This window comes from Myotis davidii, unplaced genomic scaffold (genome assembly GCF_000327345.1).
Source record: "Myotis davidii unplaced genomic scaffold, ASM32734v1 scaffold539, whole genome shotgun sequence".
NCBI lineage: Eukaryota > Metazoa > Chordata > Mammalia > Chiroptera > Vespertilionidae > Myotis > Myotis davidii.
Window position 1 is genome coordinate 1,994,031 of NW_006290028.1, and position 18,223 is coordinate 2,012,253.

The 18,223-nt window shown below is 46.0% G+C and overlaps 1 protein-coding gene across 1 annotated transcript in view; it reads left to right on the forward strand.

Moving 5' to 3' along the window:
• The window catches only part of AGBL4 (ATP/GTP binding protein-like 4), a 646,044-nt gene that overhangs the window by 572,010 nt on the left and 55,811 nt on the right, over nt 1–18,223 (forward strand). Inside the window, exon 7 of the mRNA XM_015563308.1 lies at nt 1,443–1,554. Coding sequence (XP_015418794.1) covers nt 1,443–1,554 — 112 coding nt within the window. The remainder of the gene's footprint in view (nt 1–1,442; nt 1,555–18,223) is intronic.

The window sequence follows — 18,223 nt, forward strand, 5'->3', positions numbered from 1 at the left end:
TGAGCAGGGCTTTGAGCAGATCTGGGGTAAGAAAAGGAAGAAGAGAGAAAGAGATGGAGAACCAGAAGTCACGATCACATTTGACTTAGTGAAGGTCTTTAATGCCCAAGGGAGGGTATGGAGAAGGTGGGCAGGTAGCCTACTCTGAGCAGATGACATTCAGTCAAATATTTGAAATAAATGAGGATGAGTCAGTCACTCAGCTATCTGGAGGCAGAGAATTCTAGGAAGAAGATCAGCCTGTATAACCCCCCTGAGTCAGGAGGAACCTGAGGTGTTGGAGGAGCAGAGAGGAGGCAGTGTCTGGTGTAGAGGCAGCAAGAGGGGCTGGTAGGAGCTGAGGTCAGAGAGGTCAGCAGGATGGACCACAAGGAGAAGGGACACAATCTGACTTATGTCTTAAGAGGATACACTGGCTGTTGTGTGGAAAATGGGGTGTGGGGTGTGGGGAGGGCTATAGTGTTAAAGGTGAAGTGGGAGGATGCAGGTGTGGAAACAAGGAAACCAGATAACAGATTATAGCATAACTAGGGGCCCAGTGCACAAATTCATGCACCTTGAAAGGAACTGTGGGCCATGAAGCTGCGGTAGACACAGGGGCAGGTCTCAGCTCATCCTCTGCACCCCAGCCCAGCCCCTCCTGCCACACCCCCTCATCCCAACATCCCCCCCCCGCCAAGCCCCCTGTCTGCTGGCAGCAGCTGCAAGCACTGGAGAGGACTGCGGCACCCAAGAGCAAAGCATTTTCAGTAACCACCAAAGGCTTTCCCTGATGACAGCAACTGGAGCCCCCTTGGTCTGGTGCCCCTTCTCACCTGTTCCACCATCCCTTCGTGGCCAACACCCACCAAGTTCTGCACATGCCCCCTGGTGGTCAGCGCACATCATAGTGACCAGTTGTTCCGCTGTTCGGTCTATTTGCATATTAGCCTTTTATTATGTAGGATACTCTGGACCTTGGTCCAAACTCACGGTGATATCAGTGGAGATGATGCAAAGGTGTTGGGTTCTGAATATATATTTGGAACCCAAAATATTTTGAAAGTAGAGACAAAGGACTAAATTAACTGGATATGAGAAAGGAATAGGGGGATGCTGGTGGCTTTGGCCTGAGCATGTTTTCTGCTGCCCTATCTAGGAGACGTGCATGTATCTGTGGCCTCAGGGCATGGGCCCAGAAGTAAGGCCTCCACAGAAATATTTTGAATCTCTCTGTGACTCAGTTTCTTCTTATGTAAAGTGTTAATTATCCTTGTAGTGACTCCACAGGCTCATTGAAAGCACTGAATTAATTAATACATGTGAAATGCTTTAAAATGTCTCTGGCAAAAGAATAAATGCCAGGTGAGTGACAAGACTGTTGCTACTCTTAACTATGTTTTGATAAGTGAGCAGCTTGACTTGTTCTGTTTGTACTGACTCTGCCTTTGGGGATTGCCTAGGTGCTCTCTGATGGGGTTTGACCTGAACCGTCACTGGCTGGATCCCTCTCCATGGGCCCACCCTACCCTGTATGGGGTAAAACAGCTCATCATCCAGATGTACAATGACCCAGTAAGTAACTGAACCCCTCAGCAGCTGCTGGTCTTACTGCTTGACCCAGGAAAGAGCAGTGTTGTACTGGGGAAGTTCACTGGGAATTGCAAATTGGGAATACAGGGTCAAAACCAGGGAGGAACCAGGTCTGCTCGTGTCTCCTCTGCATTGGACAAACCCAAGTGCTCACAAACACTGGCCTCAGGTGTGGGGGCCTCACGGGATGAAGGAAATATACTGGAGCAGATCCACCTTTCCCAGGGCTCTTTGGTTACAAGCCAAAGAAATTCAACTTGAACTAGCTTAATGGATTGTTCACTAGAAGAGTACTGGAGTATCTCATATAATTGAAGGCTGTAGGCTAGCCTCCTCCACCTGTAGGGAGCATGTGGCAAACGTCACACCCAGTGGCTCCCACCACCGTAGAGGGGCCCACTCTCATTTTCTAGACCCAGTTCCAAAAAGACTATGAAGGGCCTAGCTTGGAGGACATGTCCATCTCTAGGCAAGTCAAACCTGACCCAAGAGGCAAGGTTCTGTAAGGACAGGACGACCCTGCTGGAAGCTCCTGGTTGGACTTGGGAATGTGGTGGCATGGTGAACCTGTTCCCACCTAAAACAAGGAAACCAGATAAGAGATTATAGCATGGTGCTCTGGACCTTGTTCCAGAGCGCCAGCTCTTCCAGAGAGAAGGGGGACAGTGGGCGTCCCTACTGAGTTTGCTCATCGGGGAAAGATTTTGTAAGAAATAGAATACATTAAGGTTTCACAACTTAGAGAAAGGAGGCAGACCATGATCATTATGCTTCTGAGGGGCTGTGGGAGAGAATAGGACAGACATCCTTTAGGTGGAAGCCAAAGGCAGAAGAAGGCCTAAAGAAAAATAGAACTTTTTAATAATTAGAGATGGCTGATGATAAAATGGGTATGTGCACTGTGAACTTTGCCTTACTGAAAGTGTTCAACTTGAAGCTAAGTGACACTGGTAAAAATGGCGCATGGAGGAGACTCGGTTGTTTGGAAGACGCTGTAATGAGATTACAGATGATGACTAATTTTATGAGCCCCTGGCTGCCACCAGGTGACAAATAGTTATTGCTAAGACAGCAAGAGTCCCAGAGTTGGGGTATTTCAGAGATGCATCAGTGTAACTCTTTGAAGATGTCCACAAAAATATCCTAAATTAAAAAGCAGCATTATATTGAGCAGCCCTCACAAATACTGGGCTCAATTGTGGAGGTCTCATGAGATGAAGGAGCCAAAAATGTGTACTTAAAACAAATGCATATTAGAGCAAAGGTTAATGAAAAAGTAAATCCTTAGGTGCAATGTAATTCACGTGATTGTTATCTTGATCCTCCTATGAACTTGGCTTTCCTAAATCTTTTTTAGCCAGTGCCTGTGTAGCCATTGCTTTCCTAAACTTGCTTCCTTCTCCAGCTCCTCCTTCCCTGTCTACAAAAGGCGTTAACTGCTCACAAGCACTGTTCTTCCCCTGGACCCTCGATGCCATCCTGACCAGCTTTCTTGGCAGACAGAAGCTGCTTCTAAGTTTCCCAGGAAGTGCTTATGGTCCCCTGGGTTCCCACCTGCCCACCTCCACCTGACCTCTGGGTTAACTGCAGTTTCCCTGATAGAATCACAGTGCTTTCTTCCCCTGCCACCTCTTCTTAAAGAGCACAGCTCCGACCCATTTTCTGACCTGGTTGATAATAGGAACAAAGGGGTGTTTTAGTAGAATCCTGGAGGGGAGAACCAGGGAGCCAAGGCATGGGGGAAGAATCAAAGGAAGGCGGTTAGGCTTCAGCCTGCCGTTGCCATCACAAATCAGAATTCATTGATTTTCTCACAATCTACCAGGCACTCACCCATGTCACAGAACACAGATGAGACAGGACTGAGCTGCAGAGCTGTCAGGGCACTCCTGGTGCCACGAATAGGTTGATTGTCAGCTGGTTGGTCTTATAAACACACTTGGATGCTGAGCTCATTGTGTAGTCTGTACTCTTCCTGAAAGTTGGCTCCTTTATGCCCCAAGCAAGGACCTGGCCTAGAACAGGACCCCATCTCCCTTGGTCTCTTCTGTCTCCCCCTGTCCTTGTCCTGTCTTTTACCCCATTCTTTCCACAAATACTTACCAAGGAATTTCTATACATCAGTCATTGTGATTCTAATAGTGAGTGAAACCCTAGTGGGGAAATAGATATTAAACAAGTAAATACCCATAACTAGAGATTTATAAATTGTGTCTTATTACCCAAAAAAGCACCAACTATGATCTACAAGTAGAATGGTTATACATTTCAGCTTGCCTGGGGACAGTTGTGGCTTATGCCTGTTGTCCTAGAGTATTTGTTAATACTGTTCCCTTCCCTCTTATAAGTCTCCCGGTTTGGATGATAAATTATGGCCTCTCTACTTAAAAGCTATGTGAAAGCACCTAGTACAGTACGATTGAAGTAGCAGATCCTCCAAAACATTATTTGGATCTGATTCAAATTAACATTTGACTAAAGAGTCATTGTGTCCAGTTGCAAACACTGCAGTGCCCCAAGGGTCTGCCCTATTACTTTTAAATGCATTTCTCTCCTGACCTTGACTGTCACATAGTCATCATAATCACTCTGCCCAGAGCTGTCTGAGCTGCCAGGACAGCTTCTGGCCTTTACACTCACAGCCTCAATCTTTCCGTGTAAGAGAGAAACACCCATCAGTTGCCTCCTGCACGCCCCCTACTGGGGATTGAACCCAAAACCTGTGCATGTGCCCTGACCTGGAATCGAAACAGCGACATTTGGTGCACCAGATGATGCTCCAGCCAACTGATACGGCCCAGAAATCAGGATTTTAAAAAGATTCCCAGGTGATTCTAATGTGCAGCCAAAGTTGAGAACCACTGCAATAAAATCAAAGTCCTAGGCCCTCTTTTAAATTGAGTTTTAATTGAGTTAAATATCATGATTGCAAAAAAAAAAAATCAAGGCAATGAAACAAAACACCACTTGTCAGGAAAATTCCAGCACACACCCTTTCTCAATCTTGGAATCAATATAAGTCCATGGAGAGCCGTCTAACACAGCGGAGCAAGGGAGAGATCAATGAATAGTATTGCCGTCCGTTCACTATCCCAAACTAGATACTCTAGAGCAGTGGTTCTCAACCTTCTGGCCCTTTAAATACAGTTCCTCATGTTGTGACCCAACCATAAAATTACTTTCGTTGCTACCTCATAACTGTAATGTTGCTACTGCTATGAATTGTAATGTAAATATCTGATATGCAGGATGGTCTTAGGTCACGCCTGTGAAAGGGTCGTTCGACCGCCAGAGGGGTCGCGACCCACAGGTTGAGAACCTGCTCTAGAGTCATTCGAAAATTTAAATCCAACTGAGTCTCCCTCTCATGCTTAACAGCTTTCACTGTCTCCCCATTACCTGTGGGGTAGAGGCCAAGGTTCCTGACATGCCAGTTAAGCACACAACCTATTCACACCCAGGACATAGCACAGAACGTGGCTCCATGGAGAATAATATGCTGAACGCCGAATGCACAGATGAATATGAGTAGAGTGTGTGCTTTAGAGAATTACTGAGGCTACGGTGGAGACAGTAGGTCAGAGGAGCTAAGAGGAATTCGGAGAAGAGAGATCTCTAGGTGCCTACTGCAAGAGTCAAGGTGAAGGACAAGGAGACCTGAACTGGAGTGTGGCCGGGGCTATTGCTAAGAGCCCCTTGAACTTCCTGGGAGGTGAATGGGTCCCCCCTGCCCTTCCTGTGCTCCGAGTCCCCCAGAGCCCATGGGTTGCTGTTTAGAGAAGTTTCTACGCTCTGGGGTGATGGCCCCCCTTTTCCTAGAGGAGAAAGGCCTGTGTTGCTATAACAACTTGGCTGCAGTTCTTTTAGGCAGATCCGTTTTCTTAAATCATTTAAGGAAAATTAGCTGCCATAACAACACAGAGCGGTTTTTAAAATAGAGCAACACAGGACTGGGCTTTTTTTTTATTTTTTTTTTCCTCTTGCTCACCTCCTGTAGTCCTCAAGATAAGCCACTCTCTTTCTATTAAATAAATGACTAAACTGTAACACACTGATATGACAGAGTGGATGGCGACATGGTCAAACACACAGAGCCAGCACTCACTCCTGCTACACAAACACAGATGCACAACATAGAAATTTGCAGAAAATGCATGCATTTACATTCATAAGACAGAAAATGCATCTACATAAAGACATAAACATAGTAAATGAGTATATAGCTATATATAATCACACAAACCACACACACACACACACACACACACACACACACACACACACACACATACACACGGCCAGGCACAGGTCCACTACTGCATTACCACAGAAGGAGGCAGCCATGAGGTCTGTTCACAGTGTGAGCAGAGGTTTCACTGGGTCACCAGACAGGAAGGTCCTGCAATAGCAGCTCCTCGCTGGAAGCCAAGGGGCACCTGCGTGTTCATCCCCAACAACCCGAGGACAGGGACGGGGAAGGAAGGGGAGAATCCTGCTGGTGGAAGGATGGGGATAATGGGTAAAGGGTAGGGGCATCCCCATTTTCACCCCACATAACACACTTGGAAGTCAACAAGGAGGGTGGTGACCTCAGCCATGGCATTTGGGTGGGAAATTCTTTGCTCAGCGTGGCAGGATGTCAACCACCCCTAGAAGAGGCAGTACCCCCTTGATGAAAACCACACCCCTGGGCCATTGGCAGACTGTCTCACTGAGGCTTTCTTTGATCCCCATGTCTTTGACTTTATTATCCCAAAGATCCCCTGCAGGGAACAGCTGGAACCGAGTGGGATTGTCTTTGAGGCAGTGAGAGGAGCTGACAGCACTGAGGCCCTGCCAGAGTGGCTGAGCCACGCATGTGCATGGTACTCTTGGGCACATTTCTTCGCCTTGCCGGGTCTCTCATTTCCCCCTGTGTATACATTGTAGGGTTTGAAGGATGATCTCTAAAGGGCCTTTCTGGCTCCAAGAATCTATGACGGCCTGTAGTTATCTGCTGATTATACTAGTATGTAGAAAGGCAGGATTTCCATGATAAGGCGAACAATCCTGGCAGCTGCAGGGGAAGGACAGCCGGCAGTGAATGCAGGTGCTTAGCACATGCAGATGTTTCCTAAGCCTCAGTGTGCCCATCTGCTAACAGGGAGGAACAATCCCTGACTTGCTACTTCTCAGGTCGAAGAGGCTAATGCATGTGAATGGAAGCCTTTTATAAAGGCAAGGGAGAGTGTTGCCTGGGGGAGGAGGAGAGGGGTGTCCCGTTGAAATGGCCGGCCTGCAGCCAGCTGCTGGAGCTTTCACCTGGGATGGATTAAATGTGCTCACACCACCAGCGCCGGTTACACACTTACTTGGCTCTACTCCAGGGTTTCCCCACTTCTGCCAACCTGGCCCAAGAAATCAGTAAATAGCCACCAGGCGAAAGGTTCAATGTGGGAATAAAGACTAGAAGTGAACGTAATTGTGCAGGGAGCTCTGAGAACAGAGAGTGCTTTGGGTTCATGCAATTTTTACAGCTTTTCCTACAATGGCTTGAGATGCTTTATGAAACTTTAAGGGATTTTAAGAGAAATCATTATTTTTCTAAAGGGCAACTTCTCCACCTGTGATAAAAGGCATGGATTTTCTAACTCTCTGGATTATAACTTTGACTTTGGCAGCAAGCAGGGTAGAGAGATGGATCTCTCGCCTAAGAGTAATATTCCTGTCAAGTTGGTTGTTTGCTTCAATTTCTCTCACATCTTTTCATCCTGAAAGGCCCTGGATACGTCTCGCCAACTGACTAGATGCACATTGTTTCAACTGCATGGGGATCAGCAAAGCTTCTCCAAGGTTCCCCTTGAGTCAGTTCAGTTAAACGCTCTGTGTCTTATTTCCCCTGTCTGTACATTGGGATGAACAATTTCCATCTCATGGGATTTCTCTCAAGATAAGATATGTATAAATAACCTTCAATAGTAGTTATATGAAAAATGGAGCTATTAATATTTTATGCACTTGGCTATTATAGTACTCACCTCACTGCCCACCTTCCTCCAGCTCCCATACCCATCACAGATCGTGATCCCACTGAGGGCTTGGACTTCATCTTCGTCATTCTATATCCCTGACATCCCAGCACAGGGCGCCTGCCCCCATGAATGGGTGTTGGGAGAGAGGCAAGAAAGAGGAAATCCACTCCTTAAGACCTGGGATTAACATCCTAACAGAGTTCTGAAGAAAGATGGAGATTTGCTGAGTAAAGAGAAGTATTCCAAGTCAAGACACACTTAGTCACTCTCAAAATTCTACTTCTTCAGAACCCACCTCCAGGCCCCCCTTATCTAAGATTCCCCTGAGCCCTCTGACCCACGATGAACTCTTGTTTCCTTATTCTTCTATAACTACAGGGTGTCCCCAAAATGTACACACACACTTTGAATAATTATAAAGAGAATTTTTTTTTAAAGACATTTAATTTTTATTTAACAGCTATTAGCTGTTAAAGTGTGCATATATTTTTTGGGATACCCTGTGTTAGTGACTTTGTTCCTTTCATCTGGAAGTTTATTCCATAGCAAGAGAGTGTATTCCATGGGCTTGGTGCCATAGTACCATCTCCTTTGACGGTAGGTTCCATCGTCTCAACTACATTACAACCCCTTCCCCGCCCCAGTGAGAGGCTCTGCCCCTCACTTCTCTGCTGCCCTGAGCAGGGTGGGCCCCACGACCCCCCACCCTGGTGGCTCCATGAGAACCCCCTAAGCATTGATGACAGTGCTATCTCTCCAGAAGGGCGGTTGTTTGGGTGTCTGCGGGCATCCCACAGAGCTGGGTCCACAAGTGCACATCCTGGTGTGTCAGTGACAGAGTCCTGCTTTCTATGGTCCGAGCTGCTCATGGACAGCGCCCCTCTCTTCCCGCCTGCACCTCCAGCACCTGGCAGAGCCCCACACTTGGTAGGCACCTGATGAGTGTTTGGGGAACTCTTGGTAGCTACGTCTCCTGACCCTGGTTTCCCAGCAGGACAGCCCTCACTCATCCCAAAGAAACCCACTGTTCTTTCTCAGACCTCCACAATTCTCTTACTGCACTGCGTTGCCATGGGCTCATCGTCCTCCTTCATGCTCCTCCCTACTGAATCCTTGTCACAAAAAGCTCCCACATATGGAGCCTCTCCTCTAGCTCATGAATTCAGAAATTCCCAAGTGTTAGAACTCAGCCCTGTACGCCCTCCATCACAGACCCACAAATGTTGAAGTTCTCTTCGCTCCCTCTCTGCCACCAGGGTCTGTGCCCCTTACCCTGGTGTCTAGGTTAGACCAAGCTGGCCTCCCCACTTTCCCTGCCTCATGGCAACCAATTATCCAGGCCACAATGAGCTAAAAAGGGGTCTCTGTGGGCAACCTGCCACTCCTGCAATAACTTCCTTCTACTTACCCAGCGACTCCAGTTCCTCTGGGTCATCTCTCACAGAACTTTTCCAATGAACCCACCCCAGTCATTTCTCTCCCTTCCAGTGGACTCCTCCCCTTCCAGCCCCTGGTTTGAGCAGGTTGGAGTCTGTATACAGCCCACTACCTGCCTAGGCACTCAGCCAAGCCCGCCTAAAATGGCACAGGTTCCGTTTCCGGTGCCTTGTGTTCAACGTGTGGAACTTTTCCGAGAGTTATTTTCAGTTGTTACTGTTGGGAGGCTCTCGAGCCCAGGATGAATTCATGCTGGTACATCAAACAGCACATTGCGTTTCCGAAATTGGCCTTAGCCATGGGAAATCAAGTAAGCCAGATGCCTAATGAGCCCATTATTTACCCTGGTGGAGAGAGCTGAATTCTGATGAAAGGGACCACACTGATCACTGCTTCCAGCAAGAACTGACTGTTTAACCTTTCATCAAGAAATTGCCCCATCCGCCCGGCTGGTGTGGCTCAGTGGATTGAGTGTCATTCCATGGATCAAGAGCTCCTGGGTTTGATTCCCTGTGAGGGCACATGCCTGGGTTGCAGGCTTGATCCCCAGGAGGGGGTATGCAGGAGGCAGCCGAGAGATGTGTCTTTCTCATCAATGTTTCTAGCTCTCCCTCTCTATTTAAAAATCAATAAAAACATATTTAAGAAAAGAACAGAGAAAGAAATTGCCCCATCCTCCCGAAGTACCAACGCCCACCTCCCAAGCCTGGTGCTGGCCCTGGTGTCTGGCTGTGAGGCATTTTACAGCCTGGGCCCGGCCTGGCTGTCTGGCCAGTGAGCCTCAATGCTCTCCCACCCAGCAAGTCATTCCAGCTCATAGTGCTGCTTTCACTTCAAAGCTAGTAATGTGTGTAGATGAAAGAGGAGCTTCCCTGTGCTCTTGAGCAGAAAAAAAATATCATTCCTTTACCCATCAATATGCATTTTCTTTGCCCAGACACCATAGGCTGGAATGCAAAGGCAATCAGGAACAGACCCTCCCTCAAGAAGCAGTAATTCAGAAGAAAGCAGTGGTTTTCAAACTGCTTTAAGAGAGTTGTTGCAGGAGGCCTGAGGACCCCTCCCACAGGGCTCCTATCTATTTTAACCAGAGCAGGATAATTCTGTGATTAAGAGCTCAGGCAAAGGCCCAGACTTAAATCTTATTTCAACCCTGGATAGCATTGCTGTCTTGGATGGGTTCTTTAAACCTTCTAAACTTCAGTTTCCTCCTTTGTTAGAGGTTGTTGTGAGGATTAACTGGAGTGGCTTGCTTAAGGCACTCTGCCAGGCACATAGAGTCTCAAAAGATGTTCACCTTTATTAGGATAAGAAATGTGTTTGAATAAAGGATCCATGGGCTAGAAAGTTTGTAAATCCCTGGGCTAGGGCTCCAGACTCAGTAAAGCAATGAGTGCAGGACAGGGTGGTAAGCACTGTGATAGACAAAAGCTCTGGGTGCCACGTGGGAAAGCAGGTCAGCTCACCTGGACTTAGAGAGAGGCGACCTCCAGAGATGAATTCTGAAGGAAGAGGAGGAGTTGTTTAGACAAAAACTGGGGGAAGCATTACAGGCAGAAGGAGCCACGTGTGTGAAGACACAGCATTAGGTGAATACACTCAGGGAATCCTGAGGAGTTGGCTGTAGTGGGCTGGGGGGAGCATGTGGGAAGGGCGGGAGGCGGGGCTGGTGGTAGGCAGAGCCCAGTTGTGGGAAGCACTGTGGGCTGCCTCGGAAAGCTTGGATTTGATCCTGAGAGCCTCGGGAACCCTCCAGCAGGGAGCAGGGAAGATGTGGAAGGCAAAAGAGAGGGGAAAATGTTACTATGACTTTCTGGGGTTTAAAATATATTGTTGTGTTTGTAGCTTTCAGCCAGCAATTGCAGTGCTAGAAACCCAGGCTGAAATAATCTGAAATGTGAATAAAGATTTTGGGGGGGAAAGTCTACAGATCATTATTTACTAGTATAAATAATGAAAAACCGAGAAAAATCTAACTGCCTCACAGTGGGAAACTGATTAAGTGATTCACGATACATTCTCATAATGGATGTTTATGAAGAGTTAATAATATTGTAAAGATGCTTATACTGTAATTTTAACTGAAGAAAATGCTGAAGACAAAGTTGCCTGTGTATTATATGTTAAGACATACAAAAAGAGCAGATTTAAAACACTCAAAAAGAATGGATGTAAATTAGATGTTAACAGTGCTATTTCTGGGTACTGGGGTTGTTTCCCTCCCCCCTGCTTTTTTATATTTCCCAACAATTTTTCCACAAGTATATGATCACTTTAAAACTGGGGGAAAGCCCTAGCTGGTTCGGTTAGAGTATCAGCCCTCAGACTGAAGAGTCTCAGGTTTGATTCTGGTCAAGGACATGTACCTCAGTTCCAGGCTTGATCCCCAGGGCCAGACGGGGTGCATGTAGGAGGCAACCAATCGGTGTGTTTCTCTCACTCTCCCTCACATCAATATTTCTCTCTAAAAATCAATGGAATACTTGCTTTGCCAGCACACATACTAAAATTGGAACAATACAGAAAAGATTAGCATGGCCCCTGTGCAAGGATGGCACGCAAATTCCATATTTTTTTTTAATCAATGGAAAAAAATATCCTCAGGTGAGAATTAACAACAACAAAAAAAAAAAAAAGAAAGAAAAGAAAGAAAGAAAATGGGGGGAAAATCAAGGAAGGAGGAGGGGACAGATAGGAGGAGGGGCCTTACTTTATAAAACAAAACCAAACTCATCAGGGACAACTGCATGTCTCTGAGCCAGTCCCTCGGGTAAAGCCAGCAAACCCATGGATCAATCAGGACCCATCTTCTAACTAGCCACCCTTCTATCCTACCATCCAACCATCCATCCACTGTATTTCTACCCTCTCTGTTCAAACTCCTATCCCAGAGGCACTCACATCCAAGCTACTAACATTCTAGGATGTCTGCCAACTCCTCACCTTCCTTGTTAGCATAGCAGGGACTCTCTCCCTGTCCCCAGAGCAAAGATCAAATTGCACCCTTTCTTCCTACCCTGGGCCCTTCTCAGTCTGCTAAGTCTTTGACCTTAAAGTACTGTCCTCTCAGGCCCTCGAAGGGGAGAGGGGTGCTGATATTTCTTGAGCTTCTATTAAGTGCTAGGCTTTGTCTCATCTGATTGGCATAACAGCTGTGTGGAATGGATGCCATTATCCCTGTTTCTTAGGTGAGGAAGCCAGGGCTCAGAGTGAATGACACCCTGATGCCCCACCCCCACCGTAATCTCTCCTGGTCCACACTTATATCCTCCGTATCATGCTGATTGCTTTATGTGCTTGTTTTTGTCAACTCAACTGTGGACTTCTTGAGGGATAAAACGACATTTCTGTCACCTCTGCATTCTCTTGCCCAGAGCGTGGTACCTAACACATCAGCACAATGTCAGCCAATGAAGGGAAGAGATGAAAAGCTGTTAGAACCTAAGAGGTCCCACCACTGGTTGTGGCAGAGCAGGGAAGGAAGGTCACATCTGCCAATCCCAAGGCCCATTCCCTGGTGCAGCAGAGGGGAGTGCCGCCAGGGGCAGAGTAGATACCAGGGAATGTGATCCTCCAGAACCCTGGGGCCAGCATTCCCCAGGGGTCTCCTCTTTATCTCTAAAAGACACAAATGGCCAACCTAGAAGAGAGGAATTCTGTTGAGTTAGCTTTTTCTTGAGTATGATGACACCTTTTGATAGCAAATGTTCATAATTACCTGTATTATCTTTAGGTTCGATTGCCATTATAAATGGACATACCAGGTTCATTCATTGCTTTGGATATCCTGCCCCTCCCCCGCCACTATAAAGAGTGCTTGGTTTAAGAAGTCCAGAAGGAATTCACAGACTGATAGGGTGGGTAAATCAGAAGCCAGGTCCTAAGTGGGATCAGCTAATGTGGATGCAGTCGAAAGGTTTGCATCTCAGGGTGTCTCTTCATCCACAGATCGTCAGCACCACCTGAGGATGTCCACATCCCTAACTTCTGGTTTGGCCACAGTTGACCTTGAATTAGTACGTTACTTCTGGCCTTCTAGGCTCTCAGAGCTCACTTTGCCCTACGTGGAACCAGAGAACTTCAGAGTTATAGAAGCTAAACAAGTGCTCCAAACCCATCTTTTATAGAAAGAGAATGTAGAGAGAGATCACATGAGCACAGGCAGGGAGCCGGCCACACTGGGAGACAGTACTGCAGAGCCGGGCCTCACCCAGGCCTTGTGACTGCCATCAGCCGAAAGCACAAGCCCTCTAGGCCCTGGGGATGCATCACTAGCACATGGGTCTTGTCATCATTTTTCCACTAATTTGTCACAGAGATATGCAGGTTTCAGAGCACATTCACATACAAGCATTCATGGGACCCTCACTGCCATGTTGTGAGATAGAGATTATAATTTTGTTTTGCAGATAGGGAAACACAGGCCTGCACTTATGAAGTAACTTTCCCAAGAGACAGAGACAGGACTCCAGTGTAGTTCTGACTCCAGGGGGCCCTAGTCTGGCCCAGGGCTGAGAACACAGATGGATGAAGGAAGGAAGAGAGGAGCAGAAGGAGCAAGGCAGAGGGTCATCACTGTTTCCTTTTTCTCTTTTTCCTCTTTAACAAAGCACCTATATTCAGTGTTCCCTTCTAGACAACCAACTCTTTCTACGGCACAGAGCAAGGTATGGGAGAAGCAAAAGCAGTTCATGGTTCAAGTCATAGTCAGGGCTAACTCTAAGCAAACAGAGCAGAAGTGGCAGACTCAGGCCAGAACAAGTCAAATCCTGAGGAACAAGGGGCCAGCTAGTGTGTTGGATAGGAAGGGCAGAGAAAGGGTAGATATAGTTGGAGAGACGACAGTTCAGACAGGAGACATCACATGAGCAAAAGTATGTAGGATGAGGAGAACAGAGGGAAGGAGGTGGGTCTGGCTGATATAAAGTGTCCCTTTGGGGAAGGAGTGGACTTTTAAAAAGTGATCAGATTCTAAAGGGTCTCAGTATACCAGGCTGAGATATTTGAGGTTTATTATTTGGGCCGAAGAGAGGTGTGTGTGGGAAGGGCAAGAGCAGATGACAAGCATTAGCTCTGACTAAGCAACCAGCTGCAGCGTTTAGATTTCAAAATGGCAACCCCTTTAACCTGACAGTCTACTGTGGTATAATTTGTTAAAAATGACAAAATGTCTCATTTTTCTGCAGTTCATTTTGACCTTTCTTAATATTAGAAAGTTAATTTCAGAAGGGAAATAAATGTATTAGCGTTGTCACAGTCATGAAAAGATGAATTTCATACTGTCAAGCTGTTTCTTTGAACGAATCCATCATGCTGTAAAATGGTTGCCTTCTGACACCCAGCATCTCCCAGCTCCCCTACCCCTCCCTACCTCCTTCTTTCCGTTCTCCCTTCTCTCTTCTGACCCTTCCATCTGCTGCACACTTACTGTGATATGCCCTGGGCAGACAGAGAGAAAAGACATGGTCCCTGTTCTAAGGTGAGACACACGCTAGTGGAGAGCAGCCATTGTAGGTGTCTAAGTGCCCCGGGAAGAGGGAGCCAGGTGCCGGGGAAGGAACACCCAGAGGAGCCATCTGCCCTGCAAGGAGACTCCCATTAAGTTAGGAACCTGTGCCCCATAGTAGAACTTGCGTTGACTCTGTGAGTAACATAGGAGAAAAGACAGTAGGTAGGATGCTGAAGTGTCAGGTTTTGGTCCCATCTCCAAACTATCATAGTTACTAGTTACTGAGCATCCGGACTGTGGTACATATTCCGCATACATTACTGCACTTAACCTTCACATCTTTATCAAATTTTTTTTTCAGAAAAGGAAAATGAGGCACAGAGAAATAAAGTGAGTTGGCCACTTGTGTTGTAAATCTCATACAGGGTTAACTCCAAAATCAGGTGGCTCCCAGTCTACTGTGCTTCATCTCCAGTCAGCTATGGGGAATTATTTTTATTATACTTCATGGTATATTGTTATTAAGTTCACTGTACCAATTATGCTTATTGCGTGTGACCTTGGAAAACCCAGTTCTTTCCTCTCTCTGGGTCTCAGTTACTCATTTGTTTAGTGAAGCGATTAGACCAGCTCTGACTTCCTTGTGGTTGAGAGAACTCCTGGATTCCCAGTGCTTCTCAAGCCTTAATGTGAAGGAAGCATGTGGTTTTCTTATTAAAATTCCAGCTCTGCCCAGTAGGGACCTGAGAATCCACATTTCTAACAGGCCCCAGGAGACGCTGATGTGGCTACTCTGAGGACCTTACTTTGAGTAGCAAGGGCATCACCTTTGGCTGGAACAAACTTTTGGGTGCAGAGTAGACCCACTGAGGACGTGGGTTTAAGACTGCTGAAAGAAAAGCAAGCAATGAAAGCAACCTTACTAAGCCCCAGTCAGAAGTGGAGTTCAGGGCTAATTTTGTTACCTGGAATTTTTACTGTTTTGGGTTTAAAACTAGTGATTCTCTTAAGAGATTGAAAGGAAGAAAATTGGACTTGTAAGATCTTGAATAAATGTTTTCTACCTCTCTGACATGTGTTTTGATTCAAGGTGCAGTCCGATGTTCCCCTGTAGTCAGATTTCTAGCTCAGATGAATGCAGCAGCAGCTTTCCTATGGGGAGGTGACTATGGCTTTCCATCCCCACATCTCAGTGTTGGGGGGGGGGAGGGGGAGGCAGCTCCTTTCCCAGGATGCACCAGCCCTCTCACTACCTAAAGCCCTCAGGGATCCCCATCACCTACTGGGTTACGACCCTCCAGCTTGGTATTCAAAGCTTTCCATGCAGTTCTCTATGCTCCCTTGCATGACACTCTTACTCTGATTTCCCTGAGGGACATATGGCTCACCCACATTCACACTGCCAGCCTTGTTGCTTTTACACCTATCCGTGCGCCTTTACCCCGCCCCCCTCCACATTCCCCTCTAACTGGGCTATTTTCTCTCCTCTCTCATTGTCCAGCCCTCAAAATTCTATATAGGATTTAGGTTTGTCTCCATGCCACCACTTTCATAATCATCACAGCTGTAAATGAGTACTTATCTGGGACCATAGCTTTTTTACTATCATTTAATTTTGAGAACAAATGATAAGTTCTCAGAAGTAGGCAAGTATTCCCATTTTTTATATGAATAAAAAGAGACATGGGGATTCCAGCCTGGATCTGTTGAACTCTGAAGACTGGATTTCTTCTCTCCTTCCTTTGCCCTCCCATAGAGCCCCTTTTCTTTGTGATGAAAGGAGAAAACAGTTTTGTTGGGTAAAGAGGATGAGTGAGGTAGACAGAATGTCCTAAAAGGTGCTGAATATTAAAAGCAGGGGGAAGGCTGCTAGAGGAATGCAGGTTGGGGGATAAAGAGCATATCTGCCCTCTGTTCTTCACTGAAGAAGTGTACAATAGAGCCCTTTCCAGTGTGCAAAGCAGTTTCCCCACATTCTCTCATTTGAGTCTCAAGATTGCCTTCTTTGGGCTACATTTTGATGGATTCCTATGATTATCCTCAATACTACTGGGTCCCATTCAAGCCAGTCAGGACTAATGAGTTGGAGGCAATCAAATTATAGAATGCCGGAGCCAGAAGGGAAGTAAGAGACTCTTGTTCAGCCTCTTCATTTTGCAAATGAAAAAAACTGATGCCAGAAGGAAAATGACTTCCTCAAGGTCACACGGTGATTTGCTGGCATAGATTCATTTGGTTTTATTGCATCTTTTTCCTCAGCTTCTTCCATTTCAGAACGAGGCACTTCTGGGTGAAAGCGTATTTTAGTTGATGCCAACAGTCCTTCATGTGGTCGAGAAAGAAAGTACAAGAAAGAAACTCCAATTTTCGGATTCATCTTTGTCTCTCTGCCAACAGAGTAGGCTTTCACCATAGGTTTTTGTTTTGTTTTGTTTTTTCATCAAAGGCAATCTAGACCTTTGACACCTGTCTTTCCCCCTGTGTCTTATCCTTTTCAACTCTTTCTCAAATTATTTCATATATACGCAGTACTTAAACGGCTCACAAACATAGCCTCACAGCCTGCATTCATAAGTATTACACAATTGGAGGCAACTTGGAGGTTGAGAAAGCAAACACTTTTCTGCAAGAAACTGTGCTGCATTAGCTTTTGTTGTGGTAACAAATAACCCCAGGAGCTTGGTAACTTATAACAGCAAACTTTATTTCATACTCAGGTTACACGAGGGCTGTGAGCAAGTCAGCCACAGCTCTGTGGGCTCTGCAGAGCTCCATATATCTTCTCATTCAGGGCCAAAATTGGAATTGTAGTTTCTATCTGGAATCTGCTGTTTTCATGGCAGAGGGCAGGACTACAATCCCATTGAGTGTAATTCCATACACAGTGGCAAATATCATGACTGTTCACATTCCATTGGTGAAAGCATGCCCCAAGGCCAAGGCCACAGTCACTGAGGTGGGAAAATGTATACACTTATTAGATTCTTGGGCAAACAAGATGATGATAGATGATTCCTTAATCCAGAGGAGAGAGAATAGTCAGGAACAGTGATCCGATCCACCAAAATTGCCTTGCTGGTGAATCAAAATAACAATAATGCTTGCCCACGGTGACGCCCAGTTTCTGACCTTTAAAAAGAGGAAACTGGCTTAGGGAAGCAAATTTATATAATGGAAAGAATCAGCTATAAGTGCGCTCCAGGTCCAGTTGTACCACAGACTGTGTGATCTTAGGCAAATTATTCAACCTCTATTCCCTCATCTGTTTCTTCTAAAATACAAACCTGTAGTTTTATAAAAACAAGAATGGCTTTATTCTCTTAATGTTTCTTCTAATTTGTTTTTTTTAAAAACATTAGAAATACCTTTTAGGAAATAGGTCTTTTGTGAGGGAAATTTTTTTAAAGATAGGATTCTTTTAAGTTATGTTTAATTTAAGAAAAATTGGACTTAATACCATTTTAAATAGAAATATTTATAGCATAATCTGTGTTGGACCAGCCCATTCTATGCCTCTGCCCCTCCTACTAGTTTCTGTATGCTGGGAGCCGGTCCATCCTTGCTGTTTCAAGGGACCTGGCATATATGGCATACTGTTCTTAATATGTTTGCTCACCTTCTTGGCACTATGTGTTTTAACCAAGGTCACCTCTCTGAGAAAGGTTGTTTCCCCAGGTAGGGATTTTTCCCTGAAGTTAGGGAGGGAATAAAACCCCCTAACTAAGTGCCAGGCGGGTAGTTACTCACTGTAACT